This window comes from Salmo salar, chromosome ssa03 (assembly GCF_905237065.1).
Source record: "Salmo salar chromosome ssa03, Ssal_v3.1, whole genome shotgun sequence".
In the NCBI taxonomy this organism is placed as follows: domain Eukaryota; kingdom Metazoa; phylum Chordata; class Actinopteri; order Salmoniformes; family Salmonidae; genus Salmo; species Salmo salar.
Window position 1 is genome coordinate 76,653,654 of NC_059444.1, and position 26,514 is coordinate 76,680,167.

At 41.0% G+C, this 26,514-nt stretch overlaps 1 protein-coding gene across 5 annotated transcripts in view; it reads left to right on the forward strand.

The window, feature by feature from the left end:
- Positions 1 to 26,514, forward strand: part of LOC106592858 (small G protein signaling modulator 3) — a 44,936-nt gene that overhangs the window by 3,500 nt on the left and 14,922 nt on the right. For 4 of the 5 annotated variants that reach the window (XM_045715474.1, XM_045715476.1, XM_045715477.1 and 1 more), the window contains exons 2-4: positions 16,334 to 16,426; positions 16,804 to 16,889; positions 17,187 to 17,250. In XM_045715474.1, coding sequence (XP_045571430.1) covers positions 16,420 to 16,426; positions 16,804 to 16,889; positions 17,187 to 17,250 — 157 coding nt within the window. In that variant the 5' untranslated portion in view covers positions 16,334 to 16,419. Of the gene's footprint in view, positions 1 to 16,066; positions 16,276 to 16,333; positions 16,427 to 16,803; positions 16,890 to 17,186; positions 17,251 to 26,514 lie in introns of those variants that run through there. The other variant, XM_045715475.1, reaches the window with a different exon arrangement.

Here is a 26,514-nt window from a genome sequence, read left to right on the forward strand (position 1 = left end):
ACTGTGTCACACATGTCTGTGTGTTGGAATAGGTGTAGGAACCTGTGATGGGGCGTGTGTGTGTGCGGTACGGCGCCAGCATGCCTAAGAGAATGGGGCCTGCTGTTGATCATAGTGGTGCTCGTGTGTGTGTGTGTGTGTGTGTGTGTGTGTCCAATGATTTAGCCTGCTGTGACTCACCATTTGCTGACGTGGCTGGCTGGCTGGCTCTGAGGGGACCTGCTGAAGGGAGAACCAGGGAGTAAGGGGATGGATTAAGGATTTTGAGCAGAGAACAGGTCACACACACCAGAGTCTGCATCAGGAGAGAGGGAGAGGGCCCATCATAGCACTTCCTTTAAGAGCATTGGGCCAGTAACTGAAAGGCAGCTGGTTCGAATCCCAGAGCCGACTAGGTGAAAAAAAATCTCTCTGTATCCTTGAGCTTGGCACTTAACCTTAATTGCTCCTGTAAGTTGCTCTGGATAAGAGCATCTGATAAATGACGTGAATGTCAAATTTAGCTGCCATTTTAATAATAATAAATTCAAAAATAATGTTTTGTATAGCACCTTTCAATACAAGCAACAGTGCTTCACATTATAAAACAACATAAAATATAAGTACTAACAAAGAGCGGAGGAAGGAGAAAGAAACAAGGTGGATAATTAAAATCACGCATTAAACAAATTGTTATAAAAATGTGTCTTCAGCAGGGATTTAAAGAGGCACTGAATCTGCAAGCCAGATCTCCTGCTCTGGTGACTGAGGGCTCACACACACACGGCACTCCCAGCCCACACAGCAGGATCTTCATTGTGTAAAGTGTAGGTAAACACAGGATAGCCTCGCCTTAAAATCTGTCCAGCCATCTCTCTTTATCTTGCTTTCTTCCAGAATTGTCTTTAAGAATGTAGAAAAGGGATACATTTGCGCTATAAATGTGTAATACCAATCCAACAAATGACTGTGTAGCCTACTTGTTGCCCTGTACCCCCCGAAGCAGGAAACACACAAGGACTAGTCTAGGACTGCTCTGGCTATCCTCCAAACCACCAATTGATTTCTCAAGTCCCAAATATCCTCTTCATATACTGATACTCCCTGTCTGGATGAATGACTGCTTTGTTGCCATGGTGGTTGGCCTGATATGCTTGGCTGGCTGGTTATAGCTATTATGCTAATGTAGTCTATGTTTATGAGGAGGTGGTAGTGGGGCTGTTTACTGTGAATGAATGGTCTCTAGGAAGTTGTCTCAGAAGAGCGAGCCTCCTGCTGTTTAATGTTTTCAAGGCGGTCGTGTTGTTGTCGCAACGTTTGTTTTCCGACAGTGTCTGTTTCCATGAAGCTGCCGTCGGTTACCATGGTATAGTTGCCGGGAGTGATTGTCACAGTTCAGGAAGCTAAACAGGTTTGTAAAAGGTCTCCTGGTGTCATAAAATGTGTCTGGTAAACTTAAAGGTGTGACTTTGTCCCCACATCACTTCCGGCCAACAAGTCTCTAACTGTCGCTGATTACAACTTCAATAGGCTAAGTACTGTTAGTTACCATGAACACTGTGTTACTAGGGCCCAGGGGCGCTGTAATGTGTTTTTGTCATAGTGATTAGAGAACATGACTTGTTGGCTCAGAGGAATGGCAAACAAACATAATCTATGCTACACAGCTCATAAGACTTGAGTGAGTTTTCCTCCCAACCCAAGATTAAAAGTCGACACCGTCTCCGGGGGAAACGGTCTCCATGGGTAACCAGCTAGGTGTTCTTTTGGCCTGTGATGAGGTAACTGCGTTTGTCTGTAAGCTCTATCTTGACTCGCTGTGATATGAGTCTGGGTATGAACTGAGTTGTGTGTTATCGAGTGGGGATTTTCTACTGACTGTCACGGCTGCAGAAGGGTCACTCACTCATATGATTTTAGGTTTCATTATTCATTCACCAGATAAGCTAACGCCTGTTGATTTGTCCTTGCAAACGCACGTAGAAATATACACAAGCATGGGTCATTCTCACACAACTGAAATTTGACTCAAAAAATGATTATTTTTCATGACATTTCCTCTTGGATCACTGAGATATTATTAGGATACATTTTTTTTATCAGATATGCATTTTACCACAATTTCCACAACTACCAATGCAAAAATGTTCATTATTGCAACAGTTTTCAAAGTCCCCAAAAGTTGTAAGCAAATCAATTTTTAATATTTTGTAACATTGCTCCCCTAATGACAAGGCCCGAGTTAAACATCACAATGAAAATAAAAATATTACAAATTTAACTTTTTTGTAATTTCTCATTACAGTAACACATTTTTTTTTAAAGGTTTTTGTCATAATCACTTATGTATACAGTATGAGTTGTATTTATGCACATATATCTGGATGGAGATTAAGACAAAATTGCTTAAAGTATACATTTTATTTTTCCTAATCTCCTCAATATCGGTGCATTACGGTAATGATGCGCAGGTTACGGAGATGAGACTACATGTTTCGGTAATGAGTAGTGAATAGTTTAACTGTATTGATTTCTATCAGATATTCTGTAACTCAACAAATCATCAAAGTGTCATTTGTTAATCCCAAATTACTTGTATAATACTAAAATCACTGATCGTAATGCAATTTACTAAAATACCCTTTATTTCAGAGTAAGTATAAGTACTGTAATTGTATGCCTGTATTTTTCAAAAGCGGACTTAAAAGTAACAAAGTGACGTTACAGGTAGAGGTCGACCGATTAATCGGAATGGCCGATTAATTAGGGCCGATTTCGAGTTTTCATAACAATCGGAAATCGGTATTTTTGGACACTGATTTGGCAGATTTTATTTACAATTTTTTTAACACCTTTTTATTTAACTAGGCAAGTCACTTAAGAACACATTCTTATTTTCAATGACGGCCTAGGAACGGTGGGTTAACTGCCTTGTTCAGGGGCAGAACGACAGATTTTTACCTTGTCAGCTCAGGGATTCAATCTTGCAACCTTATGGTTAACTGGTCCAACGCTCTAACCACCTGCTTTACATTGCACTCCACGAGGAGCCTGCCTGTTACACGAATGCAGTAAGAAGCCAAGGTAAGTTGCTAGCTAGCATTAAACGTATCTTATAAAAAACAATCTTAATCACTAGTTACACATGGTTGATGATATTACTAGTTTATCTAGCCTGTCCTGCGTTGCATATAATTGCTTAGGTGCACGTTGCTCCAACGTGTACCTAACCATAAACATCAATGCCTTTCTTAAAATCAATACACAAGTATATATTTTTAAACCTGCATATTTAGTTAATATTGCCTGCTAACATGAATTTCTTTTAACTAGGGAAATGTGTCACTTCTCTTGCAACAGAGTCAGGGTATATGCAGCAGTTTGGGCCGCCACTTTAGTATTGCCAGTGTAACAGTATAGCTTCCGTCCCTCTCCTTGCTCCTACCTGGGCTCGAACCAGGAACACATCGACAACTGCCACCCTCGAAGCAGCGTTACCCATGCAGAGCAAGGGGAACAACTACTCCAAGTCTCAGAGCGAGTGACGTTTGAAATGCTATTAGCGTGCACCCCGCTAACTAGCTAGCTCTTTAACATCAGTTACACCAGCCTAATCTTGGGAGTTGATAGGCTTGAAGTCATAAACAGTGTAATGCTTGAAGCATTGCGAAGAGCTGCTGGCAAACGCAGGAAAGTGCTGTTTGAATGAATGCTTACGAGCAAGCTGCTGCCTACCACCGCTCAGTCAGACTGCTCTATCAAATCAGACTTAATTATAATATAATAACACACAGAAATACGAGCCTTAGGTCATTAATATGGTCAAATCCGGAAACAAAACGTTTATTCTTTCAGTGAAATACGGAACCGTTCCGTATTGTATCTAACGGGTGGCATCCATAAGTCTAAATATTGCTGTTACATTGCACAACCTTCAATGTTATGTCATAATTACGTAAAATTCTGGCAAATTAGTTCGCAACGAGCCAGGAGGCCAAAATTGTTGCATATACCCTGACTCTCCGTGCAATGAACGCAAGAGAAGTGACACAATTTTCCTAGTTTAATATTGCCTGCTAACATTAATTTATTTTAACTAAATATGCAGGTTTAAAAAAAATATACTTCTGTGTATTGATTTTAAGAAAGGCATTAATGTTTATGGTTAGGTACATTCTTGCAACGATTGTGCTTTTTTCGCAAATGCGCTTTTGTTAAAGCATTCCCATTTATAAGATACATTTAATGCTAGCTAGCACCATACCTTGGCTCCTTGCTGCACTCGCATAACAGGTAGTCAGCCTGCTACGCGGTCTCCTCGTGGAGTGCAATGTAATCGGCCATAATCGGTATCCAAAAATGCAGATTACAGATTGTTATGAAAACCTGAAATCGGCCCGAATTAATCGGCCATTCCGATTAATCGGTCGACCGCTAACCCAGACAATTGTCTAAATTGATGGGTCACGTGAAAGAAATGCTTTATCCACCCCCAGCCACATATAGGTAAGTGGATGGGTCACTATTGTCTAGACATGTACAGTTTAACCTCTATGGGCTACTCAACAGCCAGTGTAATCCCGTGGCGCGTTATTCAAATTCCTCAAAAATGCAAAAACTTCAATTTTTCAAACATATGACTATTTTACACCATTTTAAAGACAAGACTCTCGTTAATCTAACCACACTGTGCGATTTCAAAAAGGCTTTACAACGAAAGCAAAACATTTAGATATGTCAGCAGAGTACCCAGCCAGAAAAATCAGACACCCATTTTTCAAGCTAGCATATAATGTCACATAAACCCAAACCACAGCTAAATGTAGCACTAACCTTTGATCTTCATCAGATGACAACCCTAGGACATTATGTTATACAATACATGCATGTTTTGTTCAATCAAGTTCATATTTATATCAAAAACCAGCTTTTTACATTAGCATGTGACTAGCATGTGACTAGCATTCCCACCGAACACTGCCGGTGAATTTACTAAATTACTCACGATAAACGTTCACAAAAAGCATAACAATTATTTTAAGAATTATAGATACAGAACTCCTCTATGCACTCGATATGTCCGATTTTTAAAATAGCTTTTCGGTGAAAGCACATTTTGCAATATTCTCAGTAGATAGCCCGGCATCACAGGGCTAGCTATTTAGACACCCAGCAAGTTTAGCACTCATCAAAGTCAGATTTACTATAAGAAAAATGTTATTACCTTTGCTGTCTTCGTCAGAATGCACTCCCAGGACTTCTACTTCAATAACAAATGTTGGTTTGGTTCAAAATAATCCATAGTTATATCCAAACAGCGGCGTTTTGTTCGTGCGTTCAAGACACTATCCGAAAGGGTAAATAAGGGTGACGAGCATGGCGCAATTCGTGACAAAAAAATTCTAAATACTCCATTACCGTACTTCGAAGCATGTCAACCGCTGTTTAAAATCAATTTTTCTCATAAAGCGATAATATTCCGACCGGGAGTCGTTGTTTTCGTTCAAAGACTGAAAATGTAAACATGGAGTCGTCTCGTGCACGCACGCACGCACCAGTCTCATTGTTCTCAGATCGACCACTTACCAAATGCGCTACTGTTTTTCAGCCATGGCCTGCAAAGTCATCATTCAACGTTTTGGCGCCTTCTGAGAGCCTATGGGAGCGTTAGAAAATGTCACGTTACAGCAGAGATCCCCTGTTTTGGATAGAGATGACAAAGAAGGCCAAGAAATGGTCAGAGAGGGCGCTTCCTGTTTGGAATCTTCTCAGGTTTTGGCCTGCCATATGAGTTCTGTTATACTCACAGACACCATTCAAACAGTTTTAGAAACTTTGGAGTGTTTTTCTATCCAAAGCTAATAATTATATGCATATTCTAGTTTCTGGGCAGGAGTAATAATCAGATTAAATCGGGTACGTTTTTTATCCGGCCGTGAAAATACTGCCCCCTATCCATAACAAGTTAAGAATGTGTAATGTCAGAATAATAGTAGAGATTTATTTCAGCTTTTTTTAAATTGTTTTTATCACATTCCCAGTGGGTCAGAAGTTTACATACACTTAATTAGTATTTGGTAGCATTGCCTTTAAATTGTTTAACTTGGGTCAAACATTTTGGGTAGCCTTCCACAAACTTCCCACAATAAGTTGGGTGAATTTTGGCCCATTCCTCCTGACAGAGCTTGTGTAACTGAGTCAAGTTTGTAGGCCTCCTTGCTCGCACATGCTTTTTCAGTTCAGCCCACACATTTTCTATGGGATTGAGGTCAGGGCTTTGTGATGTCCACTCCAATACCTTGACTTTGTTGTCCTTAAGCCATTTTGCCACAACTTTGTAACTATGCTTGGGGTCATTGTCCATTTGGAAGACCCATTTGCGACCATGCTTTAACTTCCTGACTGATATCTTGAGATGTTGCTTCAATATATCCACATAATTTTCCATCCTCATGAAGCCATCTATTTTGTGAAGTGCACCACTCCCTCCTGCAGCAAAGCACCCCACAACATGATGCTGCCACCCCCGTGCTTCATGGTTGGGATGGTTTTCTTCGGCTTGCAAGCCGCCCCCTTTTTCCTCCAATGATAATGACCATCGTTATGTCCAAACAGTTCTATTTTTGTTTCATCAGACCAGAGGACATTTCTCCGAAAAGTATGATCTTTGTCCCCATGTGCAGTTGCAAACCATTGTCTGGCTTTTTTATGGCGGTTTTAGAGCAGTGGCTTCTTCCTTGCTGAGCAGCCTTTCAGGTTATGTCGATATAGGACTCGTTTTACTGTGGATATATATATATATATATATATATACTTTTGTACCTGTTTCCTCCAGCTTCTTCACAAGGTCCTTTGCTGTTGTTCTGGGATTGATTTGCACTTTTCGCACCAAAATACATTTCTAGGAGACAGAACGTGTCTCCTTCCTGAGCGGTATGACGGCTGCGTGGTCCCATGGTGTTTATACTTGCGTACTATTGTTTGTCCAAATGAACGTGGTACCTTCAGGCATTTGGAAATTGCTCCCAAGGATGAACCAGAGTTGTGGAGGTCTACAATGTTTTTTCTGAGGTCTTGGCTGATTTCTTTTGATTTTCCCATGATATCAAGCAAAGAGGCAATGAGTTTGAAGGTAGGCCTTGAAATACATCCACAGGTTCACCTCCAATAGGCTAAATGACATCATTTGAGTCAATCAGAAGCTTCTAAAGCCGTAACATAATTTTCTGAAATTTTCAAAGCTGTTTTAAAGGCACATTCAACTTAGTGTATGTAAACTTCTGACCCACTGGAATTGTAATACAGTGAAATAATCTGTCTGTAAATAATTGTTGGGAAAATGACGTCATGCACAAAGTAGATGTCCTAACCAACTTGGCAAAGCTATAGTTTGTTAACAAGAAATTTGTGGAGTGGTTGAAAAACGACTTTTAATGACTCAAACCTTAGTGTATGTAAACTTCCGATTTCAACTGTACATATGTAATCACCCCCAGAGACACCTGGCTAACATGATGGGACATCAAATCATCTGGCGAGTCCTTTGTTTAGACATCTTGCTAGCTAAACAATAAACCTTCATAATCCTAACTCGTACTACTAACAATACAAACAAATTATCATAGCTGAAGTATGAATCTGTAGGTACCTAAAGCTAACTAACATTTAGCTGTAACTAAGCTCTACCTCGCCCTCCATTTGCAAATCTGACCATAATTCTATCATCCTGATGCTTGCTTGCTTACAAGCAAAAATTAAAGCAGGAAGCACCTGCTATAAAAGTGGTCAGATGAAACAGATGCTAAACTACAGGACTGTTTTGCTAGCACAGACTGGAATATGTTCCGGGATTCTGCCGATGGCATTGAGGAGTACACCACATCAGTCACTGGCTTCATCAATAAGTGCATCGACAACGTCGTCCCCACAGTGACTGTACGTACATACACAAACCAGAAGCCATGGATTACAGGCAACATTCGCACTGAGCTAAAGTGTAGAGCTAATGCTTTCAAGGAGTGGGACACTAACCCGGAAGCTTATAAGAAATCCTGCTATGGCCTCCGACAAACCATCAAACAGGCAAGGCGGCAATACAGGACTAAGATTGAATCGTACTTCACTGGCTCCGATGCTCGTCGGATGTGGCACGGCTTGCAAACTATTACAGACCACAAAGGGAAGCACAGCTGAGAGCCCAGTGACACAAGCCTACCAGACGAGCTAAATAACTTCTATGCTAGCTTCGAGGCAAGTAACACTGAAACATGCATGAGAGCATCTGTAGAGTCTGTAATACCAACATGTTTCAAGCAGACCACCATAGTCCCTGTGCCCAAGAACACTAAGGTAACATGCCTAAATGACTACCGACCCCTAGCACTCACGTCTGTAGCCATGAAGTGCTTTGAAAGGTTGGTCATGGCTCACATCAACACTGTTATCCCAGAAACCCTAGACCCACTCCAATTTGCAAACCTCACCAACAGATCCACAGATGATGCAATCTCTATTGCACTCCACACTGCCCTTTCACACCTGGACAAAAGGAACACCTATGTGAGAATGCTGTTCATTGACTACAGCTCAGCGTTCAACACCATAGTGCCCTCAAAGCTCATCACTAAGCTAAGGACCCTGGGACTAAACGCCTCCCTTTGCAACTGGATCCTGGACTTCCTGACGGGCTGCCCCCACGTGGTAAGGGTAGGTAACAACACATCCGCTACGCTGGTCCTTAACACGGGGGCCCCTCGGGTACGTGCTCAGGCCCTTTCTGTACTCCCTGTTCACTCATGACTGCAGGGCCAGGCATGACTCCAACACCATCATTAAGTTTGCCGATGACACAACAGTGGTAGGCCTGATAACCGAGAACGATGAGACAGCCTATAGGGAGGAGGTCAGAGACCTGACTGTGTGGTGCAAGGACAACAACCTCTCCCGCAATGTGACCAAGACACAAGAGATTGTGGTCTACAGGAAAAGGAGGACAGAGCACGACCCCGTTCTCATCGACAGGGCTGTAGTGGAGTAGGTTGAGCGCTTCAAGTGCCTTGGCATCCACATCACCAACAAACATGGCCCAAGCACACCAAGACAGTCGTGAATAGGGCACGACAAAACCTATTCCCCCTTAGGAGACTGAAACGTTTTGTCATGGATCCTCAAAAGGTTTTACAGCTGCACCATCAAGAGCGTGCTGGCTGGTTGCATCACTGCTTGGTTTGTCAACTGTTTGGTCTCCAACCGCAAGGCACTAAAGATGGTAATGAGTAAGGCCCAGTACATCACCGGGCCCAAGCTTCCTGCCATCCAGGACCTCTATACCAGGCGGTGTCAGAAGAAGGCCCTAAAAATTGTCAATGACTCCAGCCACCCTAGTCATAGACTGTTCTCTCTGCTACTACACGGCAAGCGGTACCGGAGCGCCAAGTCTAGGTCCAAGAGACTTCTAAACAGCTTCTACCCCCAAGCCATAAGACCCCTGAACATCTTATCAAATGGCTACCCAGTCTATTTGCGTTACACCCCCCCCTTAAACTCTGCTGCTACTCTGTTATTATCTATGCGTAGTCACTACCTACATGTACTGATTACCTCGACACCGGTGCCCCCGCACATTGACTCTGTACCGGTGCCCCCTGTATATAGCCCCGCTATTGTTATTAACTGCTGCTCTTTTTAATTATTTGTTATTCTTTTTAGGTATTTTCTTAACTGCATTGATTAAGGGCTTGTAAGTAAGCATTTCACTAAGGTCTACACCTATTGTATTCGGCATACTCATGCAAGGGTTTTTCTTTTTGTTTTACTATTTTATACATTGTAGAATAATAGTGAAGACAATCTATGGAATCATGTAGTAACCAACAAAGTGTTAAACAAATCAAAATATATTCGAGATTCTTGAAAGTAGCCACTCTTTGCCTTGCTTGAATCCCTTGTACCCAACAAAATCTAAGGTTAGACATTTCTAATGTATACAGCCCTAATTTTCAATTCAAAAAGTGAAGATAAAATGAAATATTTATCTCGTGCAGTTTTGGGCCTTTTATTACATTTTTGTATGTGAGGTAAAAAATATTTGATAAAATGTGAAAAGTCTGGAGTGGGCATAATGGGTATCAAATGTACCCTTTAAGCCCATGGGTGTTCCAAATAAGGCCACCTCTTAAATAATTAATTTCCGAATGTTAAGAAATGTCATTATGTCATGTGCATTATAATCATCTCCCCCATTTCTATTCATCATGAAATTAGCATTCATAACAGGAAGTTAGGTGTCTAATTGTAACCACAGAGATCAATTTGGTCCCAAGCTTTTGTTCTTGCCAACCAGTACACACCTGATTCAACTAATCATAGACTTCAATCAAGACTTGATTTAGTTGAATCAGGTGTGTTACTGCTTGGTTAGACTAAAACCCTGCCCCCGCACCGACCCTCTGTGGACAAGACTCCATGCACAAAGACCATAACTCATTAAAAAAAAGTTGCGTTATCTGAAAGCTGGTTCACATTACTCATAAAATATTTGGAAACCAGTTGTCTGGGATATGAATATACTACAATATTATGCAAAGTTAGAATTGATTATGTTGAACAATATTTATAACCATTTACATTCTGTTTAGAGGGGAGGGGGGTTGTGATAATGTACCCTTTAAGCCCACCTGAGATAAATGTCAAATTTACAAGAATTGCATTTATGTATAACAATGCAAGGTTCATTTAACAGTGAAACAAAATGCGTAAAAATAGCTGTGAGATCTATTCTGCGCTACCAAGCAAAAAGGCAGTAACTGCTCATAGCTTGGAGCTGAGAAATATAGCTTTTTCTTGACTTTTTTATTTTTAACTTTCCAGCTAAGTTAATTGTAGGGAGATCATTGGAGATGTACTGTAGTGATCTGTTGTCTTACTATGAGTAAAATGTTTTATTCATTTTGACCCTGACCTCTGTGACCTTTGATCCTTAAACATCAGTTACTGCCTTCTTCCTTGGCATGATAAGTTAGAAATTGTAGGGTAATACAAAAGCAAAGAGCCGTATCTGCCATTTTCATGTGTTAGTTTACTATGCTTCTCATTTTATTACTGACAGTGTAACAGAGTTGAAACTGCATCCTTTGTGTGTCTTCCACTAAGATACCAGTTGCATTTACATGGAGATGTAGGTTCTGCATCAGTGACGTTACATACTGTGTATTTCAAGTAGCCTATGTCTTGTTATAAGAATAAATGTGAAAAGCAGCACTGCAATTGTTAGAATTACATTAAATGACTACCTGTCTTGTAATGATGTATTGGATCATGATAGAAGTATGATGTAGGGTAATACTAATTATTAAAAAAATGCCATGAGATTGCAAATTTAAAACAATGAATTAATGATACTTACAATTAAGAAATAACTTTAAGAATAAATGTTCATTGTCAAGTCCATCTGTTAATTTCATACCTGCTCCCTCCAAAAAAAGGCTCTTACATTTGCATCTTTATTTACTATTCTAATATTAAGTTCATAAGAATAGCACTCTTAATAGCTCTAATGCTTATTTAGATTGCATGGATGGACATTGACAGGAGTAACACTTAGTATTGATGTGGTTGTACAGTTGATTCCCAGAAATACTATAATCATCTAGGCCACAGGGATTGGTGGTAGTCATTTTGGCAAAACTGTTTTTTTTCTTGCACTCATGTAATGATGACACTGAAGAAGACACGTTGAGCACACATTTGGCATGCAAAGGTTGTTGTACTAATTACCAACAAAAGTGACAGATACAATTTGGGATTTTAACTTTCCTGACCAGGACAGTCACTCAATACTGGAATATTAAAGAACCATAAAACTCTGGACATGCGTGTTAGATATATTATTAATGAGGTAGCAATTGTTCGTGTGTGCTCAACCGGAAAATGAGCGTGCTTGGCTTTTGACTAGAGGTCGACAGATTTAATTGGGGCCGATTTCAAGTTTTCATAACAATCGGTAATCTGCATTTTTGGACGGCGATTACATTGCATTCCACGAGGAAACTGCGTGGCAGGCTGACCACCTTTTTACGCGAGTGCAGCAAGGAGCCAAGGTAAAGTTGCTAGCTAGCATTAAATGTATCTTATAAACTATTAATCTTCACATAATCACTAGTTAACAACACATGGTTGATATTACTAGGTTAACTAGCTTGTCCTTGCATATAATCAATGTGGTGCCTGTTAATTTATCATCGAATCACAGCCTACTTTGCCAAACGGGGGATGATTTAACAAAAGCGCATTTGCGAAAAAAGCACAATCGTTGCACGAATGTACCTAACCATAAACATCAATGCCTTTCTTAAAATCGATACACAGAAGTATATTTTTTTAAACTAAATATGCAGGTTTAAAAGAAATTCATGTTAGCAGGCAATATTAACTAGGGAAATTGTGTCACTTCTCTTGCGTTCATTGCACACAGAGTCAGGGTATATGCAACAGTTTGGGCCTCCTGGCTCGTTGCGAACTAATTTGCCAGAATTTTACATAATTATGACATAACATTGAAGGTTGTGAAATGCAACAGCAATATTTAGACTTAGGGTTGCCACCCATTCACTGAAAGAATAAACGTTTTGTTTTTGAAATGATAGTTTCTGGATTTGACTATATTAATGTCCAACGGCTTGTATTTCTGTGTTTATTATATTATAATTAAGTCTATGATTTGATAGAGCAGTCTGACTGACCGGTCGGTGGTAGGCGGCAGCAGGCTCGTAAGCATTCATTCAAACTTTACTACGTTTGCCAGCAGCACTTAGCAATGCTTGCTTCACAGAGCTGTTTATGACTTCAAGCCCATCTACTCCTGAGATTAGGCTGGCAATACTAAAGTACCTATTAGAACATCTAATAGTCAAAGGTATATGAACTACAAATGGTATAGAGAGAAATAGTCGACGCGTCATAATAACTACAACCTTAAACTTCTTCATTGGGAATATTGAACCACCAGCTTTCATATGGTCTGTGCAAGGAACTTAAACGTTAGCTTTTCTACATGGCACATATTGCACTTTTACTTGCTTCTCCAACACTGTTTTTGCATTATTTAAACCAAATTGAGCATGTTTATTTATTTGAGACTAAATAGATTTTATTTCTGTATTATATTAAGTTAAAATAAGTGTTAATTCAGTATTGTTGTAATTGTCATTATTTTATATATAATATATAAATTGGACGATTAAAAAAAAAAAAATCTATCGGCTTTTTTGGTCCTCCAATAATTGGTATCGGCGTTGAAAAATCAATTGGTCGACCTCTACTTTTGACAATTCAGTATTTTTATGTCAGAATATAGAATATATTTTATCTGGGTTTCAAAGTAACTTTTTGCAGTTACTGTTAACGTGACCCCCTTTTTCTCCAAAACAATACAATAAAGGCAGGATACTTTCCCACTTGATTAACCATGTATTTCATGTAGCAAAAATGGCATTAACAAATTTTCCACCAAATGAGAAGTTACTGCCTTTTTGCTTGGTAGGGCGGTATCCTTAGCCGTGTCCTCAGAGCATGCGCAGACCAGCTGGCTGGTGTGTTTACGGACATATTCAATCAATCCCTATCCCAGTCTGCTGTCCCCACATGCTTGAAGATGGCCACCATTGTTCCTGTTCCTAAGAAAGCTAAGGTAACTGAACTAAATGACTATCGCCCCATTGCACTCACTGCTGTCATCATGAAGTGCTTTGAGAGACTAGTCAAGGAACATATCACCTCCACCCTACCTGATACCCTAGACCCACTCCAATTTGCTTACTGCCCCAATAGGTCCACTGACGCTGCAATCGCCATCACACTGCTCTATCCTATCTGGACAAGAGGAATACCTATGTAAGAATGATGTTCATTGACGACAGCTCAGCATTTAACACCATAGATCCCTCCAAACTCGTCATTAAGCTCGAGACCCTGTGTCTTGATCGCGCCCTGTGCAACTGGGTCCTGGACTTTCTGACGGGCCGCCCCCAGGTGGTGAGGGTAGGAAACATCTCCACCCCGCTGATCCTCAACACTGGGGCCCCACAAGGGTGCGTTCTCAGCCCTCTCCTGTACTCCCTGTTCACCCATGACTGCGTGGCCATGCACGCTTCCAACTCAATCAAGTTTGCAGACGACACTACAGTGGTAGTCTTGATTACCAACAACGACAAGACGGCCTACAGGGAGGAGGTGAGTGCCCTCAGAGGGTGGTGTCCGGAAAATTACATAACCTCTCACTTAATGTCAACAAAACAAAGGAGATTGTGGACTTCAGGAAACTACAGAGGGAGCACCCCCCCCCCCAATCCACATCAACAGGACAGTAATGGAGGTGGTGGAAAGTAAAAAGAAGTGCGCAACAGTGCCTCTTCAACCTCAGGAGGCTGATGAAATTTGGCCTGTCATCTAAAACCCTCACAAACTTTTACAGATGCACAATTGAGAGCATCCTGTCGGACTGTATCACCACTTGGTACGGCAACTGCACCGCCCTCAACCGCAAGGTTCTCCAGAGGGTGGTGCGCTCTGCACAAAGAATCACCAGGGGCAAACAACCTTCCCTCCAGGACACCTACACCACCTGATGTCACAGGAAGGCCAAAAAGATCATCAAGGACAACAACCACCCGAGCCACTGCCTATTCACCCTGCTATCATCCAGAAGACGAGGTCAGTACAGGTGCATCAAAGCTGGGATCGAGAGACAGAAGCTGTTTTTCAATCTCAAGGCCATCAGACTGTTAAACAGCCATCACTAACATAGAGAGGCTGCTGCCAACAGACAGACTCAAATCTTTGGCCACTTTTAATACATTTACTTAATAATGGTATCACTAGTCACTTTAAATGACGCCACTTCAATAATGTTTACATATCCTACATTACTCATCTCATATGTATATACTGTATTCTATACCATCTACTGCATCTTGCCTATGCCGCACGGCCATCGCTCATCCATATATTTATATGTACATATTCTTATTCATCCCTTCACATTTGTGTGTGTATAAGGTAGTTATTGTGAATTTGTTAGATTACTTGTTAGATATTACTACATTGTCTGAACTAGAAGCACAAGCATTTCGCTACACTTGCATTAACATCTGCTAACGTGTATGTGACCAATAAAATGTGATTTGATTATATTGTTGTGGTTCACCGAGTTCTGTTGCTACAGTATTGACTGTGACATGGTGCAACTGCTAGCATGAAAAACCTATTTTCAATTGGCAATAAATAGCATACTACGTGTATTAATTACTATCATGTGCATATATCAACACATTAATCTCCTATTTTTACATTAAGTATGATCACATCTGAGGTAGTACTAAAAAATCAGGAATGTTATTATCAGAGTCACCAAGTTTTTTTTTTTGCAGCTTTGAAATTGGCCACTAGTAGGAACTGTCCATAACTTAATAATAAAACATCTCATTGACTTAGAATAACTGGTTGAACCATTAAATTGCAGAACATTTTTCTTTTTCTTCTTTGAATCCAAAGATGGAAGTGGGCTTAATGGGTACACTTACATTAACTGCTGTTCATTCAAATACACTGAGTTCAAATGCTACTCCCTGAGGAGCTAGGCATGTCATGGGTTTACTTTCAAGACAGTAATACTCTTATAGTGTTTGTGAGAGAAGTCAAGGAATGGCAATATTTACAGTATGTAGAACAGCAGCCATGGTCACGCTGCCATGATTATTGCATGAGAACAGTTGGTGCTTCAGGGAGTTTTATCCCTCTTTCTTCCTCCTTCACACCCCCGCAGTTTTATTTTTCTCCCACTTGCGCTCTCTCTCCCTCTCTCCCTCTCTTGCTCTGATTATCTATTCTTCCTCATCTCTCGCTTCAATCTCTCTTTCCTCATCCTCCCTCTCTTGTTCTATCAGTTTTGATCCTGGCTGCATGGTGCAAGAATAGGTCATGTGAGTCTCTTCTTTTTTGTTTGTTTTCTATAAGGAAGAGGTGTGTTTATGAGAGCGAGGCTGTTGCTCCAGTATTTCTACTGCTTCACATGGAGAAGGGTTAAGCTCTTATTGTGTGCTCTGTCTAGTGTCTGTTCATGTGTTTGAACTGACCCCTCCTTACTAGGGGAGGGAAAGACTGATTACGAAAGAATGTACTAATGCTGGCTACCTTGCTACATGGAATTGAAGACCAAACTGAACATGCAAGAGCTCTAATGCCACTCTTGGATTCAAAAAGGAGTTCACTAAAGGGGGACTAATCTTTGGGACATTTAGTGTGAGTGAGTTACTGGGTCAGATGGGTAATTTGTCTGTTTTGTGTTTTCTCCTTCCAGAGTCGGTGCTAGTATCTGATCTCCCTCTTTTCACAGAGTGGTTGTCTACACCAACACACACCGTATTCATTCTGCTCTCCTCCAGCATGTCAGGTAAGGGCTCCCATCCCTCTTCCCCTCTTCCCTCCCTCAATCCCTCTGTCCTCTCCCTTTTCTTTCCCTTACGCTTCCCCTTTCTGATAGTGCTTTTGATTATCCTTCTGCCAGTTTCTCCTCTCACCCCCCTCCCCACTCATTTTCCATTCCGTCTTTCTCTCAAACTTCTCTGTCAGGGTTTGATTATCCCCGTCAGTCTATTCTCATTCAGTCCCCTGTCATCCCACCTCGCCCCTTTCCCTTCATGTTTCCTCTCTTATCCTTCTATTTTCTGTCACTCACATTATTTGACTCTCTCCATCAGTTTCTCCTCACAGTACCTCATTTACCTCTATCTCCCTCTTCTCTCATTCCTTCCCCCCTCTGTGTTCCAGGTGGTTACACTCCGGCCCCTGGGGGCCCCTTCTCAGCCCTGACCTCCAGTATGTGGCCCCAGGACATCCTGGCCAAGTACTATCAGGTAAGGACTGACCTGACAGAACCGATATCTTGGTATTGCTAGGTTAACACTGTGGAGAGGGAGCCTCTAGCTTAGTACTGTGGTTGTCTAGGCTATTTCTGGATTTATTGAATGTGAACGTTTTTACCACACCTGCCCATATTCATATTTTTTGCCATTCATTCTTGTAGCGCCTTGTTTGCACACATTGACCTATAAAGGTACTGCTTAACCCTTAGTGTTTGCTGTGATTTATCTCGTGCTTTAATATAATATGTCATGGAACTCGTTGTATGCTCTTATTGTCTCCGTTTACAGAAGGACCCAACAGAGGAGGCAGAACTGCAGTATGATGAGTTTGGCTTCAGGCTGGACAGTGACGGTAAAAACACTCATATTAGTTACCCACTTAGTTGTTTTTATTTATCCTGTACTTCATTCAAATGCATTTCTCGCTAAGCTAATATTAGACCTGAGGAGAAAATAACGTCAGAGAATATCTGTTAAAGGAGCCCCCCTGAGGAAGTTGCAGCCATTATTTCAATGTAATTTCCTGTCCTAGATAGGACATGCACATTTCGGTTCCACATCCAAAGAATAACGAAGGCTACTTAAAAACTCAGCAAAAAAAGAAACATCCTCTCACTGTCAACTGTGTTTATTTTCAGCAAACTTAACATGTGTAAATATTTGTATGAACCTAACAAGGTTCAACAACTGAGACATAAACTGAACAAGTTCCAGAGACTTGTGACAAATAGAAATTAAATAATGTGTCCCTGAACAAAGGGGGGTCAAAATCAAAAATAACAGTCAGTCTCAGGCGTGGCCACCAGCTGCATTAACCTCTCTAGGCTAGGCGGGACGAATTCGTCCCACCTACGTAACAGCCACTGCCAGCCTGTGGCGCGATTTTCAAAACCTTAAAAATCCTATTACTTCAATTTCTCAAACATATGACTATTTTACAGCCATTTAAAGATAAGACTCTCGTTAATCTAACCACACTGTCCGATTTCAAAAAGGCTTTACAACGAAAGCAAAACATTAGATTATGTCAGCAGAGTACCAAGCCAGAAATAATCAGACACCCATTTTTCAAGCCAGCATATAATGTCACCAAAACCCAGAAGACAGCTAAATGCAGCACTCACCTTTGATGATCTTCATCAGATGACAACCCTAGGACATTATGTTATACAATACATGCATGTTTTGTTCAATCAAGTTCATATTTATATCAAAAAACAGCTTTTTACATTAGCATGTGACGTTCAGAACTAGCATACCCCCCGCAAACTTCCGGGGAATTCGCTAACATTTTACTAAATTACTCACGATAAACGTTCACAAAAAGCATAACAATTATTTTAAGAATTATAGATACAGACCTCTATGCACTCGATATGTCCGATTTTAAAATAGCTTTTTGGTGAAAGCACATTTTGCAATATTCTAAGTACATAGCCCAGGCATCACGGGCTCGCTATTTAGACACCCGGCAAGTTTAGCACTCACCATAATCATATTTACTATTATAAAAATGTCATTACCTTTTGTTGTCTTCGTCAGAATGCACACCCAGGACAGCTACTTCAATAACAAATGTTGGTTTGGTCCAAAATAATCCATCGTTATATCCGAATAGCGGCGTTTTGTTCGTGCGTTCCAGACACTATCCGAAATAGTAAAGAAGTGTCACGCGCTTGGCGCAATTCCTGACAATAAAATTCAAAGTATTCCATTACCGTACGTCGAAGCATGTCAACCGCTGTTTAAAATCAATTTTTACGTAATTTTTCTCGTAGAAAAGCGATAATATTCCGACAGGGAATCTCCTTTTCGGCAAACAGAGGAAAAAAATCCCAAAGGCGGGGGCGGTCGGGGTCACGCGCATAAGCTAGTGTCTCTTGATGGGCCACTTGAGAAAGGCGATAATGTGTTTCAGCCTGGGGCTGGAATGACGACATTCTGTTTTTTCCCGGGCTCTGAGAGCCTATGGAAGACGTGGGAAGTGTCACGTTAGAGCAGAGATCCTTAGTAAATGATAGAGATGGAAAACAAGTTCAACAAATGGTCAGACAGGCCACTTCCTGTAAAGGAATCTCTCAGGTTTTGACCTGCCATTTGAGTTCTGTTATACTCACAGACACCATTCAAACAGTTTTAGAAAATGTAGGGTGTTTTCTATCCATATGTAATAAGTATATGCATATTCTAGTTACTGAGTAGGAGTGGTAACCAGATTAAATCGGGTATGTTCTTTATCCAGCCGTGTCAATGCTGCCCCCTAGCCCTAACAGGTTAATCTGTCTGGCGTCCCACCCCTGGTACACCCTATCAACAGCAGGTGAAATATCAAGGGTGCCAAATTTGAAAACAATTAAATGTCATAATTCAAATTTCTCAAACATACAACTATCTTACACCCTTTGAAAGATAAACATCACCTTAATCTAACCACGTTGTCCGATTTCAAAAAGGCTTTACGGCGAAAGCATAAAGTTAGATTATGTTAGGACAGTACATTGAAAATAGCTGTGTGTAATGTTTTGTCAATGCAAAGACAGGCGTCACCAAAAGCAGAAAACCAGCTAAAATTATGCACTAACCTTTGACAATCTTCATCAGATGACACTCCTAGGACATTATGTTAGACAATACATGCATTTTTTGTTCTATCAAGTTCATATTTATATCCAAAAACAGCGTTTTACTATGGCGTTGATGTTGAGGAAATATTTTCCCTCCAATACCGCCAGTCAATCAGCACAACAAATTAACCTGTTAGGGCTAGGGGGCAGTATTGGCACGGCTGGATAAAAAACGTACCCGATTTAATCTGGTTACCATTCCTACCCAGTAACTAGAATATGCATATACTTATTACATATGGATAGAAAACACCCTAAAGTTTCTAAAACTGTTTGAATGGTGTCTGTGAGTATAACAGAACTCATTTGGCAGGCAAAAACCTGACAAGGTTTCAGGCAGGAAGTGGCCTGTCTGACAACGTGTCGTTCTTCTTGTCTCTGTTTATTGAAGAGTGAGGATCTTAGCTGTCCCGTGACACTTCCTACGGCTGCCATAGGGTCTCAGAAGGCGGCAAAAAGCGGAATCGTGGCTTTGCAGGCTCTGGCTAAAAAAAAGTAGCGCGTTTGGGTAGTGGCTGGTTACAGTACTGTGAGACTCAGGCTCGTGCCCGCGTCGACCGAAAGCTTTGTTTACTTTCCTCGGTTTAGCTAAATGGACATTCCCGGTGGGAATATTATCGCTTTTTTACGAGAAAAATGGCATAAAAATGGATTTTTAACAGCGGTTGACATGCTTCGAAGTACGGTAATGGAATATTTAGATTTTTTTTGTCACGAATTGCGCCATGCGCGCGACCCTGATTTACCATTTCAGATAGTGTCTGGGACGCACGAACAAAACGCCGCTATTCGGATATAACGATGGATTATTTTGGACCAAACCAACATTTGTTATTGAAGTAGCAGTCCTGGGAGTGCATTCTGACGAAGACAACAAAAGGTAATCAAACTTTTATAATAGTAAATATGATTATGGTGAGTGCTAAACTTGCCGGGTGTCTAAATAGCTAGCCTGTGATGCCTGGGCTATGTACTTAGAATATTGCAAAATGTGCTTTCACCAAAAGCTATTTTAAAATCGGACATATCGAGTGCATAGAGGAGGTCTGTATCTATAATTCTTAAAATAATTGTTATGCTTTTTGTGAACGTTTATCGTGAGTAATTTAGTAAAATGTTAGCGAATTCCTCCGGAAGTTTGCGGGGGTATGCTAGTTCTGAACGTCACATGCTAATGTAAAAAGCTGGTTTTTGATATAAATATGAACTTGATTGAACAAAACATGCATGTATTGTATAACATAATGTCCTAGGGTTGTCATCTGATGAAGATCATCAAAGGTTAGTGTTGCATTTAGCTGTCTTCTGGGTTTTTGTGACATTATATGCTAGCTTGAAAAATGGGTGTCTGATTATTTCTGGCTTGGTACTCTGCTGACATAATCTAATGTTTTGCTTTCGTTGTAAAGCCTTTTTGAAATCGGACAGTGTGGTTAGATTAACGAGAGTCTTGTCTTTAAATAGCTGTAAAATAGTCATATGTTTGAGAAATTGAAGTAATAGGATTTTTAAGGTTTTGAAAATCGCGCCACAGGCTTCAAGTCGCTGTTACGTAGGTGGGACGAATTCGTCCCGCCTAGCCCATAGAGGTTAAATAATTACTATTCGAAAACATTGGTAAAATATTATATTGTCATTCAAAGAATTATAGATTAACATCTCTTGAACGCAACCGCATTGCCAGATTTAAAAATAACTTTACTGGGAAATCACACTTTGCAATAATCTGAGTACTGCGCCCAGAAAAATAGGCTTTGCGATACAGACTAAGCGCCATGTTGGAGAGATCTAAAATCAAAAATACTATGTAAATAATCCCTTACCTTTGATTATCTTCATCAGAAGGCACTTCCAGGAAACCCAGGTCCATAACAAATGTAGTTTTGTTCGGAAAAGCTCATAATTTATGTCCAAAAAGCTCCGTGTTGTTAGCGCGTCCTGTAGGCTACTCAAAAACATAAACGACGCCCGCCGGACTTGTCTTCATCAAAGAGGGAAAAAAAATATTTACTTTCGTTCAAACATGTCAAACGTTGTATAGCATAAATCATTAGGGCCTTTTTCAATCAGAACTTCAATAATATTCAAGGCGGATGATTGCATTCTCTTTTAAAACGTATTGGAACGAGAGTACCCAAACATGCACTCGCGCGCCAGAGTCGTATCGGCCATCCGCTTATGACCAACGTTCTAAGTCTCTTGTTCGGTCAGTTTTCACAGTAGAAGACTCAAACCACTTTGTAAAGACTGGTGACATCTAGTGGATGGCGTAGGAAGTGCTCAATGATTAATACGTCCCTGTGTGTTTCAATGGCATAGGCTTAAAAGTAATTCAACACATCAGGTATCCACTTCCTGTCAGAATTTGTCTCAGGGTTTTGACTGCCATATGAGTTCTGTTATACTTACAGACACCATTTAAACAGTTTTAGAAAATTCAGGGTGTTTTCTATCCAAATCTGTTAATAATATGCACATCCTAGCTTCTGAGTTGGTGTAGGAGGCAGTTAAAAATGGGCACATATTATTTTCAAAATTCTCAATACTGCCCGCCATCCCCAACAGGTTTTAAGTACTGCAGTGCATCTCCTCCTCATGGAGTGCACCAGATTTGCCAGTTCTTGCTGTGAGATGTTACCCCACTTTTCCACCAAGGCACCTACAAGTTCCCAGACATTTCTGGGGGCAATGGCCCTATCCCCACCCTCTGATCCAACAGGTCCCAGACGTGCTTAATGGGATTGAGATCCAGTCTCTTCGCTGGCCATGGCAGAACACTGATATTCCTGTCTTGCAGGAAATCACGCACAGAACGAGCAGTATGGCTGGTGGCATTGTCATGCTGGAGGGTCATGTCAGGATGAGCCTGCAGGAAGGGTACCACATGAGGGAGGAGGATGTCTGCAATGACAACAAGCTCAGTCCGATGATGCTGTGACACACCGCCACAGGCCATGACGGACCCTCCACCTCCAAATTGATCCCGCTCCAGAGTACAGGCCTCGGTGTAACGCTCATTCATTCGACGATTAACGCGAATCCGACCATCACACCTGGTGAGACAAAACTGCGACTCGTCAGTGAAGAGCACTTTTTGCCAGTCCTATCTGGTCCACGGTGGGTTTGCGACGGTGGGTTTGTGCCCATAGGCGACGTTGTTGCCGGTGATGCTTGGTGAGGACCTACCTTACAACAGGCCTATCTCCAGCCTCTCTCAGCCTATACGCGACGTTGTTGCCGTTGATGTTTCATGAGGACCGACCTTACAACAGGCCTCTGTCCAGCCTCTCTCAGCCTATTGCAGACAGTCTGAGCACTGATGGAGGGATTGTGCATTCCTGGTGTAACTTGGGCAGTTGTTGTTGCCATCCTGTACCGCAGGTGTGATGTTCGGATGCACTGATCCTGTGCAGGTGTTGTTACATGTGGTCTGCCACTGCGAGTATGATCAGCTGTCCGTCCTGTCTCCCTGTAGCGCTGTCTTAGGCGTCTCACAGTACGGACATTGCAATTTATTGCCCTGGCCACATCTGCAGTACTCATGCCTCCTTGCAGAATGCCTAAGGCATGTTCACGCAGGTGAGCAGGGACCCTGGGCATCTTTCTTTTGGTGTTTTTCAGAGTCAGTAGAAAGGCCTCTTTAGTGTCCTAAGTTTTCATAACTGTGACCTTAATTGCCTATCATCTGGAAGCTGTTAGTGTCTTAACGACCGTTCCGCAGGTGCATGTTCATTAATTGTTTATGGTTCATTGAACAAGCATGGGAAACAGTGTATAAACCATTTACAATGAAGATCTGTGAAGTGATTTGGATTTTTCCGAATTATCTTTGAAGGACAGGATCCTGAAAAAGGGACGGTTCTTTTTTTGCTGAGTTTAATTATTCATGAATTAGGTGTGGGAATTTACATGTGGAGTTGATAAACATCAGCAAATAGGGCACTGACAGCTGTCAGTGTAGCTAGCTAGCATGCTAACCTTATCTAGCTTGCTGGCTGTCTTTCTAACCTTATCTAGCTAGCTAATGTTATCTGTTGCTGGTTTTCTTTTTTACCTACACCGTATTCAACAGATTAGCCAGCTGGGTCTATGGCTGTGTTAGCAGTCGATGTTACTCTTCAGTAACACAGACCCCAAAGCAAATCAGGGGAGGAAAATAGGTTTATTCAAAGAGGACAAATCATAGATGTTATACTGAGAGGTAGATTTTCATTCAAATCAAATTTTATTAGTCACACGCGCCAAATACAACAGGTGTAGTAGACCTTACAGTGAAATGCTTACTTACGAGCCCCTAACCAGCAATGCAGTTTTAAAAATATGGATAAGAATAAGAAATAAAAGTAGCAAGTAATTAAAGAGCAGCAGTAAAATAACAATAGTGAGACTATATACAGGGGGGTACCGGTACAGTCAATGTGCGGGGGCACCGGTTAGTTGAGGTAATATGTACATGTAGGTAGAGTTATTAAAGTCACTATGCATAGATGATAACAACAGAGTAGCAGCGGTGTAAAAGAAGCAGGAGCAATGCAAACAGTCTGGGTAGCCATTTGATTAGTTGTTCAGGAGGAGTCTTATGGCTTGTGGGTAGAAGCTGTTTAGAAGCCTCTTGAACCTAGACTTGGCGCTCCGGTACCGCTTGCTGTGCGGTAGCAGAGAGAACAGTCTATGACTAGGGTGGCTGGAGTCTTTGACAATTTAGGGCCTTCCTCTGACACGGCCTGGTATAGAGGTCCTGGATGGCAGGAAGCTTGGCCCCAGTGATGCACTGGGCCGTTCGCGCTACCCTCTGTAGTGCCTTGTGGTCGGAGGCCGAGCAGTTGCCATACCAGGCATACCTGTCCTCAGTGATTCTTTCCACAGAACAAAGGGACAGGATGTACTTTTATAACCCAACCCTAGCCTGTGGTTGACCAATTAGAATTCCTTTGGCCAATGGCCAAATAACAAGTATCCTGTTTCAGGCTCAATGCCTAGACAAATTCCTCCCGTGTCTCTGACCCGTAGATCATTAATTCCCTATTACAGAAAAAACACTATTTCCATTGATTGTTAATTCCCTCTTGACCTTTAGTCATCTTGACATTTAGTCCTCTGCATTGTATATTATCTTAAAATATTCTTACACTCCCCCCTAGAACATTTTTAAAAGAAATATACTTAAAATGTATTTTTAGAAAACCAAAAAATAGACACAGTATAAAAAAAACAGAAGTAAGCATAAAATTATTTACATTAAACACCTTGCATTTCTATAAAACACAAAGGGCATATTTTACTTGCTGTTACAATAAGAAACGGATTTCTAACAATGTTATTGAAAATAAGTATTAACCTGGTGAGGACAGATGTTCCGCTAGCGGAACCCCGTTCCGCCTGCGGGACTCCTAGCCAACAGCCAATGGCATCGCACGGCGCGAAATACAAAACCAACTAAAATACCACAATTCAATTTTCTCAAACAATCAACTATTTTACACCATTTTAAAGATAAAACTCGTTAATCTAACCACATTGTCCAATTTCAAAAAGGCTTTACAGCGAAAACAAAACATTAGATTATGTTAGGAGAGTACATAGACACAAATAATCACACAGCCATTTTCCAAGCAAGCATATGTCACATAAACCCAAACCACAGCTAAATGCAGCACTAACCTTTGATCTTCATCAGATGACACTCCTAGGACATTATGTTATACAATACATGCATGTTTTGTTCAATCAAGTTCATATTTATGTCAAAAACCTGCTTTTTACATTAGCATGTGATGTTCAGAACTAGCATACCCACCGAAGACTTCCGGTGAATTGACTAAATTACTCATGATAAATGTTCACAAAATACATAATTATTTTAAGAATTATAGATACAGAACTCCTTTATGCAATCGCGGTGTCAGATTTTAAAATAGCTTTTCGGCGAAAGCACATTTTGCAATATTCTGCGTACATAGCTCGGCCATCACGGCTAGCTATTTTGACACCCACCAAGTTTGGGACAACCTAAACTCAGAATTACTATTAGAAAAATTGGATTCCCTTTGCTGTTCTTTGTCAGAATGCACTCCCAGGACTTCTACTTCAACAACAAATGTTGTTTTGGTTCCAAATAATCCATAGTTATATTCAAATGGCTCCGTTTTGTTCGTGCGTTCAGGTCACTATCCGAAGGGTGACGCGTGAGCGCATTTCGTGACAAAAAAAATCAAAATATTCCATTACTGTACTTCGAAGCATGTCAACCGCTGTTTAAAATAAATTTTTATGCAATTTTTTCTCGTAAAATAGCGATAATATTCCAACCGGGCAACGTTGTATTCATTCAAAGGCTGAAAGAAAAAAATGGAGTAGTCTCGTGAACGCGCATCTCCAGTGTCACTGTCCCCAGGCTGACCACTTACAAATTCTGCTGCTGTTCTTTGCCCAGAGACAGCAGACACCCCATTCCACTTTCTGGTGGCTTTAGAGAGCCAATGGAAGCCTTAGAAAATGTCACATTACAGCACAGATGCTGTATTTTCGATAGAGATGCAGCAGAAGGACAACAAATTGTCAGACAGGGCACTCCTGTATGAAATCTTCTCAGGTTTTGGCCTGCCATATGAGTTCTGTTATACTCAGACACCATTCAAACAGTTTTAGAAACTTTAGAGTGTTTTCTATCCAAATCTACTAATTATATGCACATTCTAGTTTCTGGGCAGGAGTAGTAACCAGATTAAATCGGGTACGTTTTTTATCCGGACGTGAAAATACTGCCCCCTATCCTAAAGAAGTTAACAGGTGTAATGATGTCCCTTACGATTCCTACCACATTCTGTAGGAGGAAACTCACAAAATAAATAGTCTGCAAGACAATAATATTCAATCGTCCTATTGTCAAGGTAATCATTCACCAAGTCCTTTAAAAGTGACCAGCTCTTCCATAGTGGTATCAGTCCCACATATATAACTATTAAATATGATGTTCTGACAGTCTGCTGGTA